The sequence below is a fragment of the Cavia porcellus genome, unplaced genomic scaffold (genome assembly GCF_034190915.1).
Source record: "Cavia porcellus strain 051 isolate PalLab524CR breed Dunkin Hartley unplaced genomic scaffold, mCavPor4.1 scaffold_29, whole genome shotgun sequence".
Classification (NCBI taxonomy): Eukaryota; Metazoa; Chordata; class Mammalia; order Rodentia; family Caviidae; genus Cavia; species Cavia porcellus.
Window position 1 is genome coordinate 45108629 of NW_026947512.1, and position 23077 is coordinate 45131705.

Here is a 23077-nt window from a genome sequence, read left to right on the forward strand (position 1 = left end):
AGAAAGATTACAAAATTTTTCAAAAAAGAGTTTTAACTTACATTTTGCTCCTCTGGTTCTAATTTGGGGATTTTGTGTGACTTGCGCTCTTCAGATCTAGATGAGTCATGCTTGTTGCTTTTTTTCCTTTTTTCTTTTCTGCTTTCATGCTTTGACTTTGTGTGTTCAGTTGCCTGTACTTCATTTAAAAGGTCTCCACAAAGTGAAGACTCGAACAATTCCCTGCCATTCTGGATAGTTTTGGTTATTTTTAGTTTAATTTCAGGTGAGCCAGTCTTCTTTGGAATCACAGTTTGTGGTACCGACGGAGGAGGTGGTGGCTGTGGAGGAGAAGGTTTTTCTAGAATTTCATGTGGTCTTGTATTTGGAATTTCTGAATGGTAATAGTCAGTGGGGCTAAAGTTTCTAACTGCACCGAAGCCATTGGCTGACCCATTGGGGTACTGATTATATGACTGGTATTTGGTTTGAGTTTCATACATGCCAATTGATGGTGGGTAGCCATTTGTAAGTGGAGGAAGGTCTTCTGTTGTAGGTGGGTACTGAAAGCCTTGCTGCAAGGTAGCTTCATACGGTGTCTGGCCACCATCTTCGACAATGTCACTGTTGTTATCAAAGGCATCCTCCTGACGAATGTTGGCGGAGTCAATGAGTTGAGGTGGTTGCTGAATTGTGTTTCCCATGATCCCTTGCATGAAAGAGAAAGAGAAATCCATTGTTCTGCTCCAGCATCCTTAACTGTCCCTTTCTCTCATCGGGCCTAAAATCAGAAAAGAAGGAATTAAAAGACAGTAATATCCTCACATGCTAATCAATTGAAAAAGTATTAAATTAGAAACACTGCACTTAATTTTCTTGTCTAGATATGCATAGACATTAACAATTTCTTAAGACAGATAGCCAACATAAGACACAAGGCAAATACATTTTACCTTAAATGCTTGTTTTAAATTCCTGATTATTTTTACAATTCTGTAACAAAATTTTATGTTCTTTTCAAAATAACCTTGACATCCCTGTTTCCCAGTTTACAGATTATTAACATTAAAATTGGTATTTGTAAAATAAGCAGCAGCCTGACACACATAGTTTCCATATACACTTTCTTTAAAATCATTCACATGTTGCCCAGTGGTTCTCTATATTATAAAAATAAGGTCTTATTGAAAATATTTTAAACACAAAAGTAAAAAGTCCTATCCCTTACACAATTCCTACTCTCCTATGTCAAGGACAACAACTATAAACACTTTGGCGGGTACTCATCTACATCTTCCTCTAAGTTTACTTATGAATCTTAAAAATAGGGCTTATCCTGACCTGTTTCACTTAATAATATATACTGGATGTATTTCTTTACCAGGACATATAGTTTTTATACACACTTTATCCATGAAATGGCTGAAGAGTAAATCTATCATTATAATGCATGCAACCATTTGTATACTGATAGTCAACTAGCTGCTTACAACCTTTTAGTATTCTGACAAGTCCACAGAAAAGACAGCTGGGTATGGTGGTGTACGCCTGAGGCTGAGGCAAAGAGAAATGCCACAAATTCAAGGCCAGTCTGGGCTACACAGTGAGTTAAGGCCAGCCTGAACTATACAGTAAGATCTTGTCTCAAAAAACAAATAAACACCAGAAAATACTTTTGGCCTCATTTCTCTGCTAGAGTGTGTTCAGTATCTACTTCTACATAAATCCCTCTCATGCCGTTAAGAAAAAAAAAAATTGGGGGCTGGGGTTTTAGCTCAGCGGCAATAAGCGCCAGCAGCCTTGCAAGCAGGCAGTCGTGAGTTCAATCCCCGGTACCAATAAAAACGAAAACAAAAAAAAAATCTTCAAGCTGTATTTTATGTACTCATGTACTCCTACAGAACAGATCTGAAATTTTGACAGATACTGCAAAGCTATTCTATTAACTGGGGTTTAGCACTGAGCAACACCTCATCTTTTTACTTTTTATATTGAGACAGGATCTCACTAAATCACTAAGTTGCCTGGGCTGGACTCAAATTTGTGATCCTTTTGCCTCAGCTTCCCAGATAACTGGGAGTAAAGCATGTACTACCACACCCAGCTTATTAGCTATATTATCAATTTACTTCATAAAACAGTGAGGGCGGATGCCTAGTTCCCTATACACTTGCCAGCATTCAAAGACGTGTGCACACACATGCTTTAGTAGGGACTGAACATGGGGAATATTTGGTGTCACCTCCAGCCCTTATTTTATTTTTGAGACAGGACATCTCACAAGTGGCTGGGATTACAGACATGCACCTCCAAGGCTGGTCTCTAGTAGTTTTTAACAAAGGGTACACAGAGCAGGATCATGTGAGGACTTTCACAAAATATAAACGTCACAGTCTATCTCCTGAAGATTTTAATTTAATAAAACTGGGGTGGGGATCACATTCTGAGTACTACATTCCAGCTGATTCAGACCCATATTTATTTAATCATTGTTGTTATACTCTTACAATCACTGCACTCCTCTAGAAGGTGTGGGCTATTTTGTCTAACAATGTTATAAAATAGGCATTTGTACAAGACCACCCTACTTCTGTTGTAAAATTTTACAAGGCCACATCTCAAGAAAGGGGAGTAACTGGCAGCCCATATACTATTTTGGTCTTTTGTCTAGAAAGCTCAAAGCAAGGCGGACAAACTGTTTTTACTATTGTATCAACTCTGATGTAATGATCCAGGTTCTTGGAATACAGTAAAGAATTCTAAGGTGACACACTAGTTCAATTCTATGACTGATTAATAAAATCTACCATCTTAGGGCCAAGGATTTAGCTCAATGGCACAAGTGGCTACCTGGCAAGTGCGAGGCCATGAGTTCAATCCCTGCTACCAAAAACAAAACAACAAAACCTACCATCTTAGATTTACTATAATGGTAGAGAAAACAATCTAAACTGGCAAAAAGAAGAGGGAAACAGAACTTAACAGTACAATTTTCAAGTATAGTCACCCAATTTATACAGCTGCTGTTTATTTTGCTATAATAGAAATAATTTTAGATGTTCTAAAACTGCGAACAAATGAATAAGGCAGCATCCTAAAAAACAAGTCAAACTCTAGGAACCAAGAGAGGTAAGAGACGGAAAGTAAAGAAAGAGGATTCATTTTCTTAGCACTTATTTTGGGCCAGGCACTTTATACACTACCTTAGCATGTTTCTGCTGGGTTAAACCACCAATGGTACATGTGTGACAATCCCATCAGTGATATAAATCTTATCACGTTTACTGGTCTTTTTACTAATAAAATAAAAAGTCTATAAATGGGCCAAATAAAATAGTTACTTGAATCTGAATAATTACTTCCCAAATACAAATATTAATACTATTCATACCAACTAAAATTATGATAATCAACAAGTTGATTTTGTTTTAAATTAAAAGAAAGTCATTTGCATTAATGAATAGGTTTACAATAATTAATTCTCTAAATTTTAACATGGAAATTTTGGGAATTTAGTGTTAGTACTGTAATATGCTGGTGTTAGTACTATAATATGCCTTTACAACTGCTGTCCCACAAATCAGGTATATTACAATTTTTTGTATTATTTTAATGTTTTCCTCAAGAAACTGCAATGACATCTGGCCTGCTAAATCAACACCCTGTCTGCACTACTGTAACCAAAGGTCCCCTGAGAAGCAGCATAGGTCACCAATGGGACAGTTTAGAAGAAATGATTGAATTCAAACCTGACCTGCCCAGTAGCAAGGCATGACACTTGCCAAAGACACACAGTATTGTGATTCTTGGTTCACAGGTGAAAAACTGGGAGCATCAGGTGAGTTATAGCAGGACTGCATAAACAGTAATGCAAAAGTGCAGAACTAGACTTTGAATTGAAACCTGTTTGACTCTAAAGTTCATGATATTTTTTAAGTACTATACCGTTTTCATTTCCCAAGCTATAAATTTCTCAAGAAGAATTTATTTCTTTTGTTCATGTGCTTTACCCTTTGGCAACTGCCAAATCAACAATTATCTTAGTAGCCACTACTGGCATTTAAATAGTACTCTGCAGATACTATACACCATTCTAAGCACTCTGCATTGTTCTACAAGTAATCTTCCCAACAACTTCCAGGTAAGTATTATCTCCCACTAAAGATCTCACAGAACTTTTAAACAGGTAAATATGGCTAGTGAAGTGACAAAACTAGGCTTCAACATAGCAGTGCAATTCTAGCAGGCTGATTCATATCCTACTGACTGGCAATGACAATCGATGTTAGAAAAAATTTCCTTATATTTTAAGAATTAGAACTAGGCATGGTGGTGCACACCTGCAATCCAAGCACTCAGGAGGCTAAGGCAGGATGATTGTTGTGAGTTGAGGTCAGCCTGGTCTACCTAATAAGGTCAAGGCCAACCTGAGCTACAGAGCACCCTGTCTAAAAAAAACCAAAAGAAAAATTTTGTTATGCAGCATCAGCATGGGAGAAATTTTAAAATTCTCATTCAGGCAGGTGTGGTGATGTCTCCCTGTAATTCCAGCACTCAGGAGGTCAAGGCAGGAGGACTGCCACCAGCCTGAACAACACAATGAGACTGTTTCAAAAAAAAAAAGAACACCAAGTTTTTACTCATACTTTAAGCTGGAAGTCATGGTAATCCTGACACATAACAAGATGCAATTTGTATTTCTGGTTCGCCGAACTGTCATATACAAAGTCATCTTTTGAGTTAGTTTCCTCAATTACAGTCAATCATATTTTTCTCAGACCTAAGTTTTTAGAGATGCAAGTTTCTGATGCTTTTGATTTAGTTCTAAAAGTGAGTCTTTAGACAGTGTGATATTTACCTTTTCTCTACTCCTAACTCTGAAGATTCCATTTTAGTTTGCTAAGAAAAGCAATAATATCATCATCTTACAGTAACATGGGAGATTCCAGTCATACAATGTTTTCCTTGCACTATGTGTCTGTGTGCACACAGTGGTGACTGAATCCCAGTCTTAAGTATGCTACAACCCCAGGCCACGCTATTAATTAAAAAAGCACGATAATGGCAACCTCTCCATCAGAGAATATCCTCATTCTTAGGAAAGCCACGCACCACAAGTGCAGGTGCACCCCTGCAATCCTAGCATTAAGGAGGCTGAGGACTGGGCTACCTAATGAGTTCAAGGCCTGCCTGAACTATGTGGTGAAACCCTGTCTCAGAAATAAACGAGTGAATGAATGAACACAAGCCATGCTGACACATTTAAAGGTAAAAGTATCACGATAGAGTATCTATAACTTTCAAATGGTTCAGGGGGAAAAAAGTACATACATCTAAAGCAAACAAAGCAAAAAAATTGGCTAACTAGATGTTGACTGTAAGTTTGGGTTTTTTTTTTTAAACATTTCTAGAGGCTTAAACATTATTTTTCTTTGTGTATGGGGTACTGTATTGGGAAATGAGGCTAACGCCTTCACATTGAGGTATATACCCAGTCCTTCTAAATGGTTTGGTGTTTTGGGTGTTTTATTTTATTTTTTTGTCTTTTTGAGATAGGCTCTTCCTATGTTGCTCAGGCTGGCCTTGGGCTCATTGTGTAACCCAGGGTGGTCTCCAACTTGCAAGGATCCTCCTGCCCCAACCCCCAGAGTGCCAGGATTACAGGAGTGCGACACCATGCCCAGCTTTAAAAGTTTTTTGTTTTTTGGGTTTTTTGGTTTGGTTTGGTTTTTTGAGATAGGATCTCAGTTACTGAATTGTCCAGACTGGGGTAAAACTTGTGATCCTCCTGCCTCAGCTTCTCATTCCTGCCATGATTACAAGCATGCACCACCACACCTCACTGAAAGGAAAATGTTTAAAGGTAGAGGGAGGAAAAAAGTCACCAACTGTGGTACACACCTAAAATCACAGAACTTGAGAGGCTGTGGCAAGAGAATTACAAGTTCGAACCCAGCCTGGGTATGGTGGTGTATACCTGTAATCCCAGCACTCAGAAGACTGAAGCAAAAAGATTGCCACACGTTTGAGGCCAGCCTGGACTACATGGTGAGTTCAAGGCCAGCCTGGGCTATATAGAGATACTGTCTTAAAAAAAGGAGAGACAGACAGAGATAGCAAGTTAGGGATATAGATAAGCACAAACAAAGATCTTCAGTTCAAAAACAACATAGCTGGCTCTGTGAGTAAAGAGAGTATGGTTACAGATTTCACTGACAACCTTCAGCCATCTGGTAAACTTGTCCAGATTGACAAGTGGAATCAATTACCAAACATATACATTTGGTATACAGTGGCACAGGTCCAATTACAGAATGCTTGCACACAGAGCTCAGAAACTTGGCCAACCTTATCTCTGACAAAGGTGCCAAACACATTCACTAGAAGAAAGATAGCCTCTATAATAAATGAGTGCTGCAAAAACTGGCTCTACACATGCCAAAGACTAAAATCTGGACCTGTATCTTTCACCATGTACTAAGCTAAAATAACAAGTCAAAGATCTTAATATTAAAACAGAAACATTAAATATGCTGGAAGACAGAGTAGGGAAAATTCTTGAAGATATCTGGGTAGGCAAAGACTTTACGAACAAAACCCCGATTGCACAGGGAAATCAACAACTGAGATCTCACCCTACTGAAAAGCTTTTGCACAGCAAGAGAAATCAACAACACAGTGAAAAGTCAACCCAAAATGTGGGAGAAAATGTTTGCCAGCTATATACCTCAGACAAAGGGTTACTACTGAGAACATATAAAGAACTCAAAAAAAAAACCAGTCCTCCCAGATTTAAAGTCCAAGTCCAGGGCATCTGAAATGAACACTTACTTCTCAGATGAAGAAATACAAACAGCAAATAAATATGTGAAAAAATGTTCAACTCACTGGTCATTCAAGAAATGCAAATTAAAACTCTGAGATTTCACCTCACCCCAGAAAGAGCAGCTATTATCAAGAAATGAAGCAATAGCATGCTAGAGTGGTTGTCGGGGAAAAGGAACCCTTCTCCATTGTTGGTGGGAAAGCAGACTGGTCCAACTGCTGTGGAAATCAGTGTGGAGATTCCCCAACAAACTATGACGAGGTCTCATTCAACTCAGCTATTTCCCTTTTGGGTATCTTTCCAAAAGAATTAAAAATATCATGCCACAGTGATATATGTGCACCCATGTTTATAGTGGCACAGTTTGTAATAGATCTTGGAAACACCACAAATGCCCATCAACTGAGGAATGGATAAAAAAGTTGTGGGGGAAAAAAAAAAAAAAGTTGTGGTGTTTTAACACAATAGAGTACCACTAAGCCGTAAAGAAGGATGAACTAGAGACTCTTATAGGTAAATGGCTGCAACTTAGAGACCACAAGCATAAGTGAAATAAGACACACGTGTAAACATTGTATTGTTTCATTAGTGTGAGAAGCTGAAACAACATATGCATATGTATATAAATATATATATAAAATAGTTAAGATAGTTATACAAGAAAGAAAAGAAAAGAATAACTTGGTTAGCAGCACCCCTTGTTTACAAGAATTCCGCCCCAGGGCTCAGCTGGTACAGAGTGGTTCTGTGTTACAGGAATACAAGCAGACAGGTGGCATTTCCATGTGGAGTTTCTTATCTGTGACTAGAATGAGGGATGACGTGTTTCCTTAGATCCACCTGAAACTCACTTTGCCTGGAAGGCTATGGCAAGGGGAAAACTTTCCTTGGAAGTTGCCATCCTATAGCCATCTTAACCCTAAAGGAAAGCTGTGAAAAGGGTAGGAGAACAAAAGTTGGAATCTGAATGGAAATGGATTCAGAAGGCTTTACTGCAACTGAAGTTAAGGGTTACTTGGTTACCATTGCATAACAAAGAAATAACTAAACAATCTGAAACTTGAGATCACCTATTTACTTAAAATGTGTTAAAGTATGTTTTGTTTCACAGACTTTTGCATACTTATTTCTACATGGTGCAATGGACTGATGTTTTAAAATGACACTCATAATTCATAATTAACTATTGAGTAAAAAAAATTCCTAAGTTGGTAAAAGCCTCCATTAAATCCTTTTGTTAGGGGCTGGGGATTTAGCTCAGCGGCATAAGCGCCTGCCTTGCAAGCAGGCAGTCGTGAGTTCGATCCCTGGTACCGATGAAAAGGAAAAAGACAAAAAAAAAAAAAAAAAATTATTTTACTAAGCCATCGGACTACACTGTATTTTCTAGGAAGACTACGCATGAATGGGTGTTTTTCTGTGTTATACCCATAGCAGAACCTGATTGATAATCCAATCGAGGCAGCAGGTTTGTTTTTCAATAATAGGACATGTATTTCTTTTTCCTTTTTATCAGTACCAGGGATCGAACTCACGACTGCCTGCTTGCAAGGCAAGCGCTTATGCCACTGAGCTAAATCCCCAGCCCCTAGGACATGTATTTCTTTACATACTGATTTTTATATGTTTCAGAGTCTAGCAGTCAATCTTCAAATAGCAGTCACTGACACAATGGTTAGGACATTACTAATTAAGAGGCTCTCACTTGAGTACTATTCAAAGTATGGGTTACAATTCAAACAGCTAAATCCAAAACCCAGCTCCAAAGAGTGTCAGCCATGTGACTTCAGACAACTTATTTGGTATTCTGAAATTTCAGTTTTTCTTATCTATAAATTTGGATACTTATAAACTGTTTACCTCATTACATAGGGCTGTTTATCCACAAATACCACTGTGGACAATACCTAGTGTACAGTGAGAACTCAACACCTGCTGGCTACTATTATTGTTTGTTCCAATGGTCAGCATATGAACTAGTAAAACACCAACCAGTAACCATCCAATCACAATCTGACCTATGTGCATTTGCAGTCTTTTAATAAGTCAAGATTTTAGCAGTTAAGACTTATAATATAAACAATCTAAGACAGAAGGTTGACTAAGAATTAAATTGTTACTACTACAGTTGGAAGAAAGTTTGAAGAGGGAAAACAATGTCAAGAGTCATGAAGGACCCAGAAGCCTGGGGCAGTTAGGGGTGTTCACGTACTGCATTAAAACCACCTTATACAGGTCACATGAAATTCTCATACCCTTGTCCTTGGTAAATCTCTCACAAAGACAGCATGCTTAATTTTTATTACTCAATGTAGTATTAATAATAATATGAGTGGCTAACATTTGAGAGCTTACTACATATCAATTCTATACTAAATGTTTTACATTTGCTGTATTATTATATACCTCAGAACATGCCGTTGTGGAAATATTATTACTATCCTCATTGAGAAAATGAAAAATCAAGGCCATAGTCAGTAAACAGAAGATTGAAACACATACTTTCTTCCACAGCATCAGCTCTTAAAGTTCGCTTATTTCCCTCAATCACCAATTAGATAAGTAACAATACCCCCACTCTCCTCCCCAGAGTTCACAAGGGAGACTAAGTAATTGTATGGTCTTCTGCCTATTCTAATCTTTAGCTTCAAGGAAAGGAAATCAGTACATAAACAGCTCCTCAAAAATTCATCCTCCAGCAGTATGATGGCACACAGTGGGCGGGGGCACTTGAGACAGGAGCATCACAATCTCGAGGCGCAGGACTGGTCTGGGCAACTTATACACTCTGTACAAAAATAAAAACACAAAAAGAGCTGGGGGATGGTTCAGTGCTCTAGGCTAAAGTACAATGCTAGAAGTAGAGGGGTGGGGATCTTTCTGTGATCAAGGTTTTGAAGTTAGTAAGAAAAAAATAAAATCAATCTATACTTTTTCCTAAAATTGGTTGTAGCTGCCATAATTTTAAAGCAAAAAAAAAAAAAAAAGTAAGTCAGAAATTTGTCAACTAAAGCTTTAGGGCTCTTATTTACCAGTTTATTTGTGGGAAGAATGATAGAAAGTTTACAGAATTTTTTAGTCAAAGATAGATATAACCAGGCATAGTGGTACATGCCTATAATCCCAGCACTTGGGAGGCTGGGGCAGGAGGACTGCTGTGAGTTCAAGGACAGCAAGGACTACACAGCAATACCCTATCTCAAAAGACTAAATAATAGACTTCCGGGAGAACATGGCGGACAGATAACAGCAACTACCGGAGGCTCTCTGAAAAACTAGGCTCAGAAGCCAGGTATGGTGCGGACTAAAGAGACATAAGCAGGTGGAGTTATGCTCTGCTGACTCAGGAACGAACTCGGCTGAGAGAAACCAACTTGGAATGCAGTCCTGGTGCTAAAACAGGAACAGAAAAGTCTTGCTGCTGAGGCTGGACCCTGCGCCATTGGAAGCCGCGATTTGGGTTTCCCACCGCGCAGTGGCTGGCTGCCTCTACATCGGCTCGGCAAGGAGAGAGACGCGCGGAAACTCTGAGAACGGGAGTCTGAGAACGGAGTCGAAAACAGGACAGGCAGGGAGGCGTGCACTGACTTGTGGCGAGGTGAGTGAGAGAAACTGACACTCCACCACAGTTTGACTCCAGCGGACTTTCAGGGCCCGAGCAGTCCTGCGGGAGCAGGGCGCAGTGGTGACTCCAGCGACACATTCCCCTCTCGGGCGGGATTGGTGAAAAGTGCCTGGCCTGCGTGACGCTGCCGGGGGACCCCGTAGGCTGGCCCAACCCAGATCCCAGAGCCTGACGGAGGCCGGGAGGGGCGGGCCCCGCGTAGGCTGCCTGGTGCGCAGTGGTGAGTGGGAACACCTAACCGGCGCAATTCGATCAGACTGTGGCTGACAGGGAGAGAAGCTGGGCCTCTCATATAAGCTTGCATATATAAGGAACAGAGAATATGGGAAGAGGCAGCAACAAGAAAGGCTCCTCAGCCCCCAATTCTGAGAAACAGGCAATAGCGGACACCGCACCAATACACATAAAGCACCATATACAGAGCCTCATAGACCAATTCAGGAATGAAGTTATCAACGACCTGAAGCTAGAAGTATGCAAAATAGTTAGAGAAATGCTAAGCCCCACCCAAGAAAAAACAGATGGTGGAATGGAAGAACAGAAAAAGAGGGGAGAATTGTTTGATGGAGAAAACAGGGAAAGCATAGAATACGTGAAGCAGGTTCAAAGGGACTACCAAGATACTAAGAAGTCTATCGAAGACTGGCATAACAGCTTGAAAGAAACTAAGGACAGACTATGTGAACTGGAGGGCAGAATTGCAATATGGGAGAATGAAATGAAAAACTTCTTAAAAATAACAAAGAAACAAACAGCAATAATACAAAGACAAGAAGATGATAAGAGGATCCATAACTTAAGGATTAAGAACATAAAAGAAGAAGTAGGGACATAAACAAATGAACTACAAAAGCTACTCACAGAAATAATCCAGGAGAATTTTCCTAATTTAGCAAAAGGTAAAGATACTCAGATGTATGAGGCATACAGGACCCCAACTACCTACAACCCAAACAGAGCAACACCCAGGCATATAATAATAAAAATTCCAGAAATTCAATACAAGAACAGAATATTAAAAGCTGTCAGAGACAAGAAACAGACCACTTACAAGGGAGCACCCATCAGAATTACAGCAGATTTCTCTGCACAAACCATCAAATCACGAAGAGCGTGGGGGGAAATAATTCAAGCTTTGAAAGATAATAATCTCCAGCCAAGATTGAGATATCCTGCACAACTGTCCCTGGAAATTGATGGAAAAACAAGGTGCTTCCAGGATAAAGAGGAACTGGGGGAATTTGCAACCACCAATTCAACCCTACAGAGAGTATTGCAGGATATTCTAAAAAAAGAAAAATACAAAGAATCCAGAAATAGTGGAGGCCACAACTAATGGAGCAGAGAACAAAGTGAAGAAGACAAACTGACAGCAACTGACAGAATAAGAGCTCAACAGAAATGAGACAGAGAAGATTGGATGATAGGAAAAGCTATTTTGGAGAAAATGACATCTTAATAGGTAATACTGATTTAGTATCATCTTGTTTTGAAGTCTCATCTAGCTTTTGTCCTTCTGTCTCCAATGGTCTAAATAGGTTGTATCTTACTGCATTTTATTATGTACGATAGTATAAGCAAAAACCTTTTAAAGACAAGGAGATTATACAGAAACCATTATTCATTTTCTGTTAGTCGATTCTAAATACTCTGTAATGCTGTCATTCTCTTAAATGGTTTTACATTGTTTTGATATACTTAATGCTACAGTATACGAAGTTGTACTCAAGGATTTCAAGGAAAGAGACAATATGGTAACTACTTTTAGGTCAGGATTATCTGGTGGTGAAACACTATTCTGCTTAAATGGTTGTTTTGATCTGTGCTGTTTCGTTGTTATGCCCTCTTTTATCTCAATCTCCACTCCATTATTTACTTTTTTAATACTTTTTAAAAAATTTTTATCCTTTTAATTAAAGGAAAAAAATAGCAGGATATATTATAGTAACCCACTTTGACTTTCCATTACCTCGATTTAAAGCCCTGTATTACTCTCACCATCTGGTTTTTAACTGATGTTCCCCTATTCTGTTTTGCTGGATAGTATCAGGTTCGAAAATTTAGGCATCAGCTGTGAAGATAATGAGATTCATTATAACGCCCATTCTCGTTGACTTTTCTCTATTTTGAAGACCTACAATGTCTCCAATGGTTTGGTTTTGTCGGTTTTGTTCTTTACTGTTTTGTTCAATTGTATTAAAACTAATGGTATAGGCAATTCTATTAGAGATAGCGGGAGGCATTATGGTAACCATTATTGATCACCTTGTATTATGTTTTCACATTATCTATTATGTCCACCCTTTTGCCTTGACCGATTCTGTTCTGTTATGTCACATTTGGTTTTACTCTCTTCCAAAAAAGTAATAAGAACCGTGAGAGCAATGAAACCCAAAATGTGTAATAGCCATTGTACAAAAGAGAGGAAAAGAAAGTGCTCTAAACTATATAACTGCATGTATATTTAAGTGTATAAGATAGAATATGATATCACAGAGTTTTATTGGATCATTGAACAGAACTGTTTGCAGTATCATTGATGGAATGTCCACTTTACAAGCTTTAATTTTGTGACTTGAACAATTATTTCTAAGATGACAATATGTAATCCATTAACTAGTGATTTCCTGCTGTTCATTTTTTTTCTGCAAATCTGTATAACTTGTACCCTTTCTCTGCTTTTTTTTTCTTTTCTCCTTAAATAAAATTAAAAAAAAAAAGACTAAATAATAATAATAATAATAATAATAATCATAGATGCAGAGAAAATAAGGAAAAGGAATCATGTCATATGCTTCAAGAGGATGAACGAGTCAGGCATGGTGATGCACACCTGTAAACCCAGCACTCGGGAGGCTGAAGCAGAAGGATCGCTGCAAGTTTGAGGCCAGCCTGAGCTACAAAGTGAGTTCAAGAACAGCCTTAACTACATAGCAAAATCCTGTCTCAAAAGGACCAAATAAGTAAATGGAAAAAAAAAATGGTTGCACGCACATGTGTATATACTAATTAAGTATTAACAATGCAAATGCATAACTTAAGTCACTTTAACACATCCATAACATGAGCAATTCTTCTTAGTACAATGTACATTTGCTGGATTTTGCACAATTACAAGCTGTGCCATTTATATACCCATTTTTCTCTATGTTTGAAATGCCAGTCTTTTCTCAACGAAAGAAAACTTTATTTTTCTTGTACGTTGAAATTTTTCATACTGATACCATTACTTAGGCCTTTTGGGCTCAAGGTGATTCTAGTATGCTACAAAATGGCCTACTTCTATTTCAGACCCACCACCCCTTAAATATATTCCCAGGTTAATTTGTAAATCTAACCACATCACTCTTCAGATTAAACTTCAGTAGTTTTGCGCGACCTAGAAAAAGCCCAAACACCCCAATCTACTCGTCCATCCTAAAGTCACCCCACTAAAAATGCTAAGTTACTAAGGCTTACTGTGCACACGTGATTACAAACCTTGGCCCCTTTACTAATGTGATCTCCAGCGTGTCTTCTGTGTTACTATGCCCTTTTATGTTTTTTTGGCTTAACTCTAACCATCTTGTAAGTATAAAACGATTTTTCTAAGAAGCAGTCACAGAAGTTCTAAGACTGTCTGTGCAACCCTCTGCTGTGTTCCTAAATTTCCCATGCATGCCTTGGAATTAACCTAAATTATCTATTTAGGAGTTTTCAAGAGAAGGAACTAAGTTTATCCCCATATTTCATATGCTCTTAGAATGCCAGTGGAAGGCTCGGGGGACAGAATTCAATCTTTTAAAAAGAAAAAAAAAAAAAAAAAGAATTCAATCTTTTAAACTGAACTGTGTAAATTTAAGAGTTGTCACATGTAAATGAAACATTTTAAAGAGCTATTGAGAGTCTCTTCATGGAGACTATAAGAGAAAAGCAGTTGCCATCTCCTCAGGTAACATTTGACTGACTCTCAGCTCTGGAACAAACTCCCATGGAAAGTTAAAATTACCAGAGAATGGCACTAAGTCTAATCAACTTCCAGGGAGCCTACTGACCTAACAAAAGATCAACAAATACTTTTTAAAAGTACTATACAGCTAGGCACTGTGATGCACCCCCGTACTCCTTGTGACTTGGGAAGCTTAGGCAGAAGGACCAGGCCAACCTAGGCAATTCAGTAAGACACTTCTCAAAACAAGTTGGGACATAGCTCAGTAACAGAGAACTTGCCTATCAGGTATGAAGCCCTGGGTTAAAAAAATAAAAATAATAAAAGATATATACATATATATACATCATACAACACATCCATTTACAACTCTATTATTACAAGGCTGGACATGGTGGCACATGCCTCTAATCCCAACACTCAGGAGGTTGAGGCAGGAGGATCCCCATGAGTTGAAGGACAGTTTAGGATACACAATATAAGACCCTGTCTCAAAAAAAGAAAAAAAAATTTTTAAAGAAAAAAGTTTCCAACTGCAGCCCTTCCAGGGGGAGAACCAGCAGCAACATTTCTTGAGATCCACGCCATGTTGGGAAGCCAAGCAAGCACCTCCCCTCCCTGGTAATCAGTGGTGGTCTGGCAGACTGCAGCCGTTCTAGAGGGAGAACCAGCAGCACTCCTGAGATCCACACCATGTTGGAACTTAGGACGCTGTGAAACCAAACAACCGTCCTGCCTCCCTGCTAAGCAATAGTGAACCTACTGGTGCACGGCCTAGAGTCAAATATCCCACTTTCCGACCCTCCTTCTTCTGTCCCCCCATTATCAAATGGGAACCAGAAATCTGAGCGTCTCCTGGGAGGCTGACCATAGCAAATAAGGGCACTTCCTTCTATCATCTCTTTGAAGGCAAATTTTTTTTTACTGTTTTGCTCTTTTCTGATTAATGGTACTGCTCTATTCAATATTCTGTTTTGGTAAGTTCTATAGTATTCTATATTTCATCTCATTTTGATATATGTGATTGGAAGAACAACTATTATAAAGATAACAAAATATACTGTGATATCTATTACTGTTTTCCCAGTAACCTGCTGTGAAGTTCTGTACCAATTTCACTGTACGATCTTAGTTGGCTTTATTCTGTCTTGTTCTGTTGTATACTTTCAAAATAAAATTAAAAAGTTTCCATAGTCATAATTCATAAATTAGCATTAACATAAACATTTATTTCCCAAAGCTATTTCAGTAAATATAATCACTTATTAAAAACTGTGTCCTTGATAAATCTACATTAGAACTTTTATGGCTAGAGAAAATAATAGACTATAGCATACTCCCCACAAAACAGAGGAAGAGGTGGTCTCTCTCCACCAGGACAAACAAGGGATCCAGATGTTTCTTTATGTGAGCTGCTATAAGGCGCGTATCTCAAGGTTTATGATAAATCCAGTCTGAAAGTGTTTCCATAGTAACACAAACGGAGCACTTGCAATCTATGGTAATGATTGGCTTACGCTGGTCTTTGAAAATCTGGTGTTTTTAGTTTGGCTATTTCTGCAGCAAAAATACTGAATAAAGAAAAAATCATTAAGATACATAATGTTAAAAATTAGAAAAATCATTTTGTTTTAAAGCCAAAAACCCTGAAATGTGGCACATAGGATCAAGCACAGACTGAGCTGTAAAGAGGAAAGTATCAAATGAAGACAAATTCTCATCTCTAACTAAATGACTGTTGATAATCAGGTCCTGTATTCAAAATTTCTACAAACAGATGAATCTTTCCAAAAAAGTTCAGAATGATTCATACTTAATAAAGATTTTTAGTATTTCACCTCAAATTTATATCAAGAAGAAAATGGGAGAAGGGAGTTAATTCAATATATACATATATATATATATATATATATATATATATATATATGATCCATTATTTGTAGGCTGTGGATTACAGTGAAACCAGAGCCTTTACTTTTAAAGTAAAGACTTGAAAAAACTTGCTTCATCTATAGAAAGAATACTAAAACCCCAATGCCAGGGGCCAGGGTTTGAAAAGAGGCTCCATTCTTTTGGGTTTTGTATTCTATTTATGTTTTAATCTAAATATGTTATCAACGCTCAGGATATAGTTCAGTGGTAAAGTACTTGCCTAGCACAATGTCTTGGGTTTGATTCTAAGTACCCAAAATTTAAACCAAAAAGCAAGCAAAATAACAAAAACATCCCACAAATCCTTTAACTATATGATCAGAACAATCCTTAGACTCTAAGCTGTACATTGTGTATTATCCATTTTGGCTTCATAATTTCAAAATTAATTTTTAGGAGCTGGGGATTTAGCTCAGCAATATAAGTGCCTGCCTGGCAAGCGCAAAGTCATGAGTTTGATCTCCAGTACCAAAAATAATAATAATTTTTAATAATGTAATATGCATATTTTTTAAAATAACAGAAGTAATGTCTATCTTACAACCACAAGTCACTAATTCTTTTTTCAAAGTGAGTGGGAAGAGCAGGGCATGGTGGCTCACACCTGTAATCCCAGCACTCAGGAGGCTGAGGTGGGAGGATCCTTGGGAGTTCGGGACCAGCCTGGGCTACAAAGTGAGCTCAAGGCCAGCCTGAACTGCATAGTGAGACATCTCAAAAAAGACAAAAAAAAACCAAAGTGAGCAGGAAGTATAATTTTAACATTTTATTAGTACATGTCTGAAGTACATGTTTACGATCCTTGTGTAGAATTATTACATGTACACAACACATCTTAATTCTCAGTTGGGCATGGCGGTGCATTTGTAATCTTACACTTGGGAAGCTGAGGCAGGAGCACTACCATAAGTTTTAGGCCAGCCTGGGCTACATGGTCATTTCAAAGCCAGACTAAACTACACAAGATTTTGTTTTTAAAGAAATACATACCTTGAGAAAATTAGAAAAAGTCAGCTACTAAATATGAACAGAAGCAAAGTCAATTTCTACCCTCTAAGCAGGATATAATCACACTAAAAATCAATATTCTTACTTTAAAAGTGATGTGTCCTTTTTAATCACATTTTAACCCCATTCCTCCCAAAAGGTAAGAAAACAAAAGAAAAACCACCCACATGACTCTTAAGAACCTGACTGCACTTCTACAGCACCAAAAAGGAAATAAACAACAATATTTACCTTTTATACACTAAAAGCCACTAGAACTGACAGCATCTAGTCTAGTTCTCATTATAGAAATACAAGAGCCAAACTTGGTACAGTGACCACACAATGAAAATTCAATCTTTCAAACAAAATAGATATTGCTTGAAAATTTTTTTCAGGGAAATACAAACAGAATTACAAATAGTGCTGTTCTACTTATCTTTAGATTATTTTATCCTTTGAGAAAACAAACATATCAGATAGTAAAATTTACTAATTATACACATTTTAAAAAGTTTTAGCCACTTCAGTCAAAAGCATATTATATCTGAGATCTGAACAATTTTCTTTCAATTTGTTATATTCCCATAGTAATACAAATATTGAACTTTTCAGACTTTAAGACCACTATATAATGGCACTTTCTCTATAGGCACCTAACAAATCATTCATTTCCCTGTTACTTTCTAATAAAAATTTGAGGGTGTCACAATTATACAATTCAAAGCGAGGCATACTGTAGTACACCTATAATAGTGCTTGGGAGGCTGAGGCAGGATGATTGCAGTGAGTTTGAGGCTGACCTGGGTTACATAGTGAGTTCAAGGCCAGCCTACACTACAAAGGGAGATAGTGTCTCAAAACAAGTGATTCAAGACTGCTGGCAGATATCAGGCACGGTGGCACATGTAATCCCAGCACCTGGGAGCCAAGGCAGGAGGACTATTGTGAGTCTGAGACCAGCCTGAGTTACAAAGTGAGCTCAAGGCCAGCCTGAAGTGGATAGCAAGACCCTGTCTCAAAAGGACCAAACAACCAGACAAAAAACAAAACCAGCAAATCATTTAAAGTTTATACCATTCCAGTTGTGGCTAATTTAAGACTATGATTTAGGGGAAACATTTTCCTGCATGACTTGGCAGTAATTATAATAAAGGTTGACTTCTGCCACAAAAAGCTTACAGCATTTTAGTACATAAACACTCTCTAACAGTAAGCCTTACCTGTGTAACCTGATTTTCCAGTAATTTCCACAGTAGCTTTTTTAAAAAAGAACTCCAAACTGCTAATTTCTGAGTTAAACTGGAAAAATCTGCTTTTAAAAATAATTCAGGAAAAAGCAAACCGTGTGTGTGTGTGTGTGTTGTTGTTGTTGTTGTTTTTTAAAGACACATAATCTCAATATGTAGCCCAAGCTGGCCTTGATCTCCTGGGCGTGATCTACCTTATCCATCTCCTGAGCGCCTGGGACTACAGGTGTGCACCACCATGTAGGCCTCATGCCACTTTGTAACTACCAACAAGATGCAGCAAAACAAAGTTGTCTCACTCCATCCGTACATGACAAACTGGAGACACATCAACAGAAGTTATCTGTCTGGAACAAGATGTACTAGGTGACATTTAATTAAGCAACTGAGCAAAAGCATAAGACTAACCATTCTTCAACTAGTGAGGGAAAAACACAATGTGAATTTGAGGCTTAAATAATAAAAACAGAGCCAGGGATATAGTTCAGCGGCATACATGCCTACCTGGCAAGCGCAAGGTCCTGAGTTCGATTCCCAATACCTCCCCCAAATAATAAAAATGAAACAAATAATACTGATGATTTTATTCTTTTTTATTTTTTGTTAGGGGAAGGGGTTGTTTGATAATTTGAGCCAGGATCCCACTATATTGCCTTGACTGACCTCAAACTTTTAACTTTTGCCTTGGCCTCCTGTGTACTGCGTGGTTTGTGGCCCCATTACACAAACACAGCCAGTTCCTAGATTTGTAAAAGTGGTAACAGGGACACAGTCATCAGCATATAGAGCTTGCTTGATAACTCTTCATCCTCAGTAAGTTTTCTGGACTTGCATGTATAGAGAAGATATGAGATAGTGCCTTTTTCTTTGGGCCAGACGTCTTGGCTGAGCCTGGCATCAAGATGCACATCTGGAGTCTCCACAGCAGGTCCCAGAATCCCTTTAAGTACACAAGACACATGCTTTTGGAAGGTCACCCTGCGGATACACTTGTGAATGTCGGTGCCTATTCTTACTTTTCCATTTTGTTGATGACAAAGCACCCTTTCTTTTCACCTCCCTTCTTTGTGGGAGTCATTCTGCCAAGCTCAGGTTGGAAAAGCCTGTCCTACTTTCTGAAGCCAGAAATATTCCTATAGAATGTCTGGCCATGCTATCGTCTTTACTCAATGTAAAATAAGAGTTTAAAGGCCACATACCAAATTATGTAATTTTTATGACATGTCCAAAAAAAGGCAAATTTATACAGGCAGAAAAATGATTACTGGTTTTCAGCAACTGGGAGGAAGAGTGGAGTAGAGGGTGATTGCTAGTGGGTAGGGGTCTCTTGCTCTATAATGTGAAATTGGTGGTGATGGTTGCACAAGCTTGTGAATACAAGTACACTAAAAGTTACTGAACTGTACACTTTAAAAGGGAGAACTTTTTTTAAAAAAAAATTTTTGGCCTGGCATGGTGGCACATGTCTATAATACCAGCATTTGAGTGGGTGAGGCAATAGGATTGCTGCAAGTTTGAGGCCAGCTTGGGCTAAGTAATGAGTTCAAGGCCAGCCTGAACTACACATCGAGACCCTGTCTCAAAAAACAATTTTTTAAAAAAAAATTTTGAGGGGCTGGGGGTTTAGCTCAGCGGCATAAGCGCCTGCCTTAAAAGCAGGCAGTCGTGAGTTAGATCCCTGGTACCGGTAAAAAGGAAAAAGACAAAAAAAAAAAAAAAAAAAAAATTTGAGACAGGGTTACACTCTGCAGTTCAGACTGGTCTTGAACTTGCAGCAATCCTCCTGCCTCAGTCTCCCAAATGCTGGGCTCACAGATGCACCCCACCATGACTAGAAAAGGAATGAGTTTTATAGAACAATATCTCAATTTTTAAAATGCTGTAAAAACAAAACAAAAAATACACAAATTTGTTTCTCATCAATAAAATTTGTAATACCCATTCAAAAAAAACCCACTGATTTTTATATAACATTAATAGTGCTTAAAATAAAAAAACTTCATACTTACTAAACTACAGTAATTAAAATTCAAGGTACTAGAAAAGGAGAGAAACTGAAATGGAGTAAAACCCTAGGCATATAGAACTAAGTCTAGATAGGAAGCAGACCATAACAGAAGCCAAACTGCAGAGCAGAAAGGGAAGACAGAAGACTCCAAGAATGGGACTGACATTACTCACTAGCACAGAAGAAAACAAGTTAGATCCTCACCATATTCATATGCCAACCCCAGGGAGATAAAAGACCAACCTAATACAAAGAATAAAACTTTCTTTTTTTTTTTGTCTTTTTCCTTTTTATCGGTACCGGGGATCGAACTCACGACAGCCTGCTTCCAAGGCAGGCGCTTATGCCGCTGAGCTAAACCTCCAGCCCCAAGAATAAAACTTTTAAGACACAAACAAAAACATAAACAGGAGAGCTTTATCAACTTGCAATTGGGAAAGACTTGTAATACACAGAGTACAGAAGACGACAACACAATACTAATGTAAAAAGCTGTGTGACGGGATGACACGAAAGAGAGCAGGCAAGCACCTGCCCGGGAGAGGAGGCTGTGAAGCTCAGGCTAGGCCAGCCCCACCCTCCAGCTTCTCTGTGGCTGCCCACCTCCTACCCTGCTTACTGGCTCTCGATTATTTCTCTAGAGCTACAGTTTCCTATGAGAGCTTCCTACTTCCTATGATGTCCACTTCCTGTCTACCCTCTACAGCTTCAACGGCACTTACACACGAAACATTCACAACTTAAGAATATTCTGTACTCTCCATCCTTCAGCATAAACCCAAAACACAGAAGGCCCTTTATGATTAATCCCTGCTTGATGATTAAGTCCAGCCACCTCTCCTAGAGCTCTAGGTCTCCCACCTTGCCCTCCCCTTCTCAGCATGTCCTCTCACTCCTCTCAGTCTCTGTGATTCTAGTCAAAGGTCTTAACACATTCCAAGCCCATCCCTCACACATCACACCCCAAACAGGTTAAGCAGACCATTCTAATAATGTAGCATCCTACTATACTCTACCATAGCACTAACTATATTCTACAGGTGTACATGAGTTTGTGTGTGAATATAAACTCAAAGTATGTGGGCAAAAAATAACACACATCTGTAATCCCAGCACTCAGGAGACTGAGGCACAAGGATCAGAGGGAGTTTGAGGTCAACTTGGGCTACAAAGTTAAGTTCTAGGCTGAAAGAAAGACAGACAGACAGAAAAGTAGTAAAATACTATAGCAACTGTGGGCACCAGCTGCTGTCTGGTAACTGCCCTCTATAGGCTGAAATAAAGTTGGGTGGGTTTCGTGCGAGTTCTTCCTTCCTTCCCTTCTTGTTGCTGCTATAATAGCAGAAGTTAAAGCCAGGTTGTCTCCACACCCCCAGTCTATACAGGCTTCTCTAGTAAAACAAGGACCTATTACTGAGTAGACAGTGAGCTAAGCAGTAAAGTTTTAAGGCTGAAAATGCAGATAAGGCCCCTGAAATCACACATGCTATGCCGTTTGCAATATTACTGGAGAGAGAAGGCAATGAAGGGCAAGGGCTAAAGAGGAGGCTCAGAAATCACCTGTGGTGACACTCATGCACTCACTTCCTACCAAGTGCCTGTACCATGCCAAGTCCTGAGCACTACAGATAAAAGACACACAACACAGACCCTCTGCTGGCACAAAGGTAAAAGCTCCCTGGAAAATACTCAAGAGCTGAGAAGCTGGGGATGTAGGAACAGGGAGTACGTGCACAGCGCCTCAAACAGTGAGCTTAGTTAAATGAGTGCCGGCCTGAGGTGAGATGAAGAGCTACAGTTTCCATTTAGAGCTTTCTTGACTTCATAACATTATGATTCTGAGTGGCTTTTCTTTTTAAGGGCTTTCCTTGTTATGTTGTAAAACCAAGTTAGATGCATTTAACAAAAGCAGATACGTAACCCTGGGAAATAACAATTTAGATATCAGAGAATACAGAGAGAATGGAAGTTTACGTTGAGGCCTTAGGACTACATAGTCCTCCCCATAGCCAGCTGTAGTGCCAGGCATGTTATTCATAAATAAATCAACCCTAAACAGAGTATTACAGTAAGGGGCCACAATTTAAATATTTTAATATGAGTTAGCCAGGTATGGTGGTACATACCTGTAATCCTAGCACTCGGGAGGCTGAGGCAGGAAGATCTCTAAGAATTTGAGGCCAGATTGGGCTACACAGTGAGTCAAGGCCAACCTAAACTACAAAGTGAGATCCTATTTAAAAAAACATAAAACGAAACAAACAAAACAGACCTAATACCATTAAACAACTAGTATCACTGAAATGCCACAGGCTGTACACTAACAGTGCAAATTTCACACACACCACAGATTTGCTTTTTCCCCTAAGAATGGACTTAAGAATAAAATTTAGAAATATATGCAGTATGCTCATTTACACATTCAGTACAAGACCAACAGGTAACCAGGTCACGAAGAGAAAACAACAACAACAAAAATTTGTTCAAATCACTTTTAAACTTTTTCAAAACTTTCGTTATTTTTTATTTTAGCAAGTAATAT

The 23077-nt window shown here is 38.6% G+C and overlaps 1 protein-coding gene across 7 annotated transcripts in view; it reads right to left on the reverse strand.

The window, feature by feature from the left end:
• Positions 1-23077, reverse strand: part of Nsd3 (nuclear receptor binding SET domain protein 3) — a 132166-nt gene that overhangs the window by 89473 nt on the left and 19616 nt on the right. For all 7 annotated transcript variants that reach the window (XM_003462876.4, XM_013144693.2, XM_013144694.2 and 4 more), the window contains exon 2: positions 42-760. In XM_003462876.4, coding sequence (XP_003462924.1) covers positions 42-716 — 675 coding nt within the window. In that variant the 5' untranslated portion in view covers positions 717-760. The remainder of the gene's footprint in view (positions 1-41; positions 761-23077) is intronic.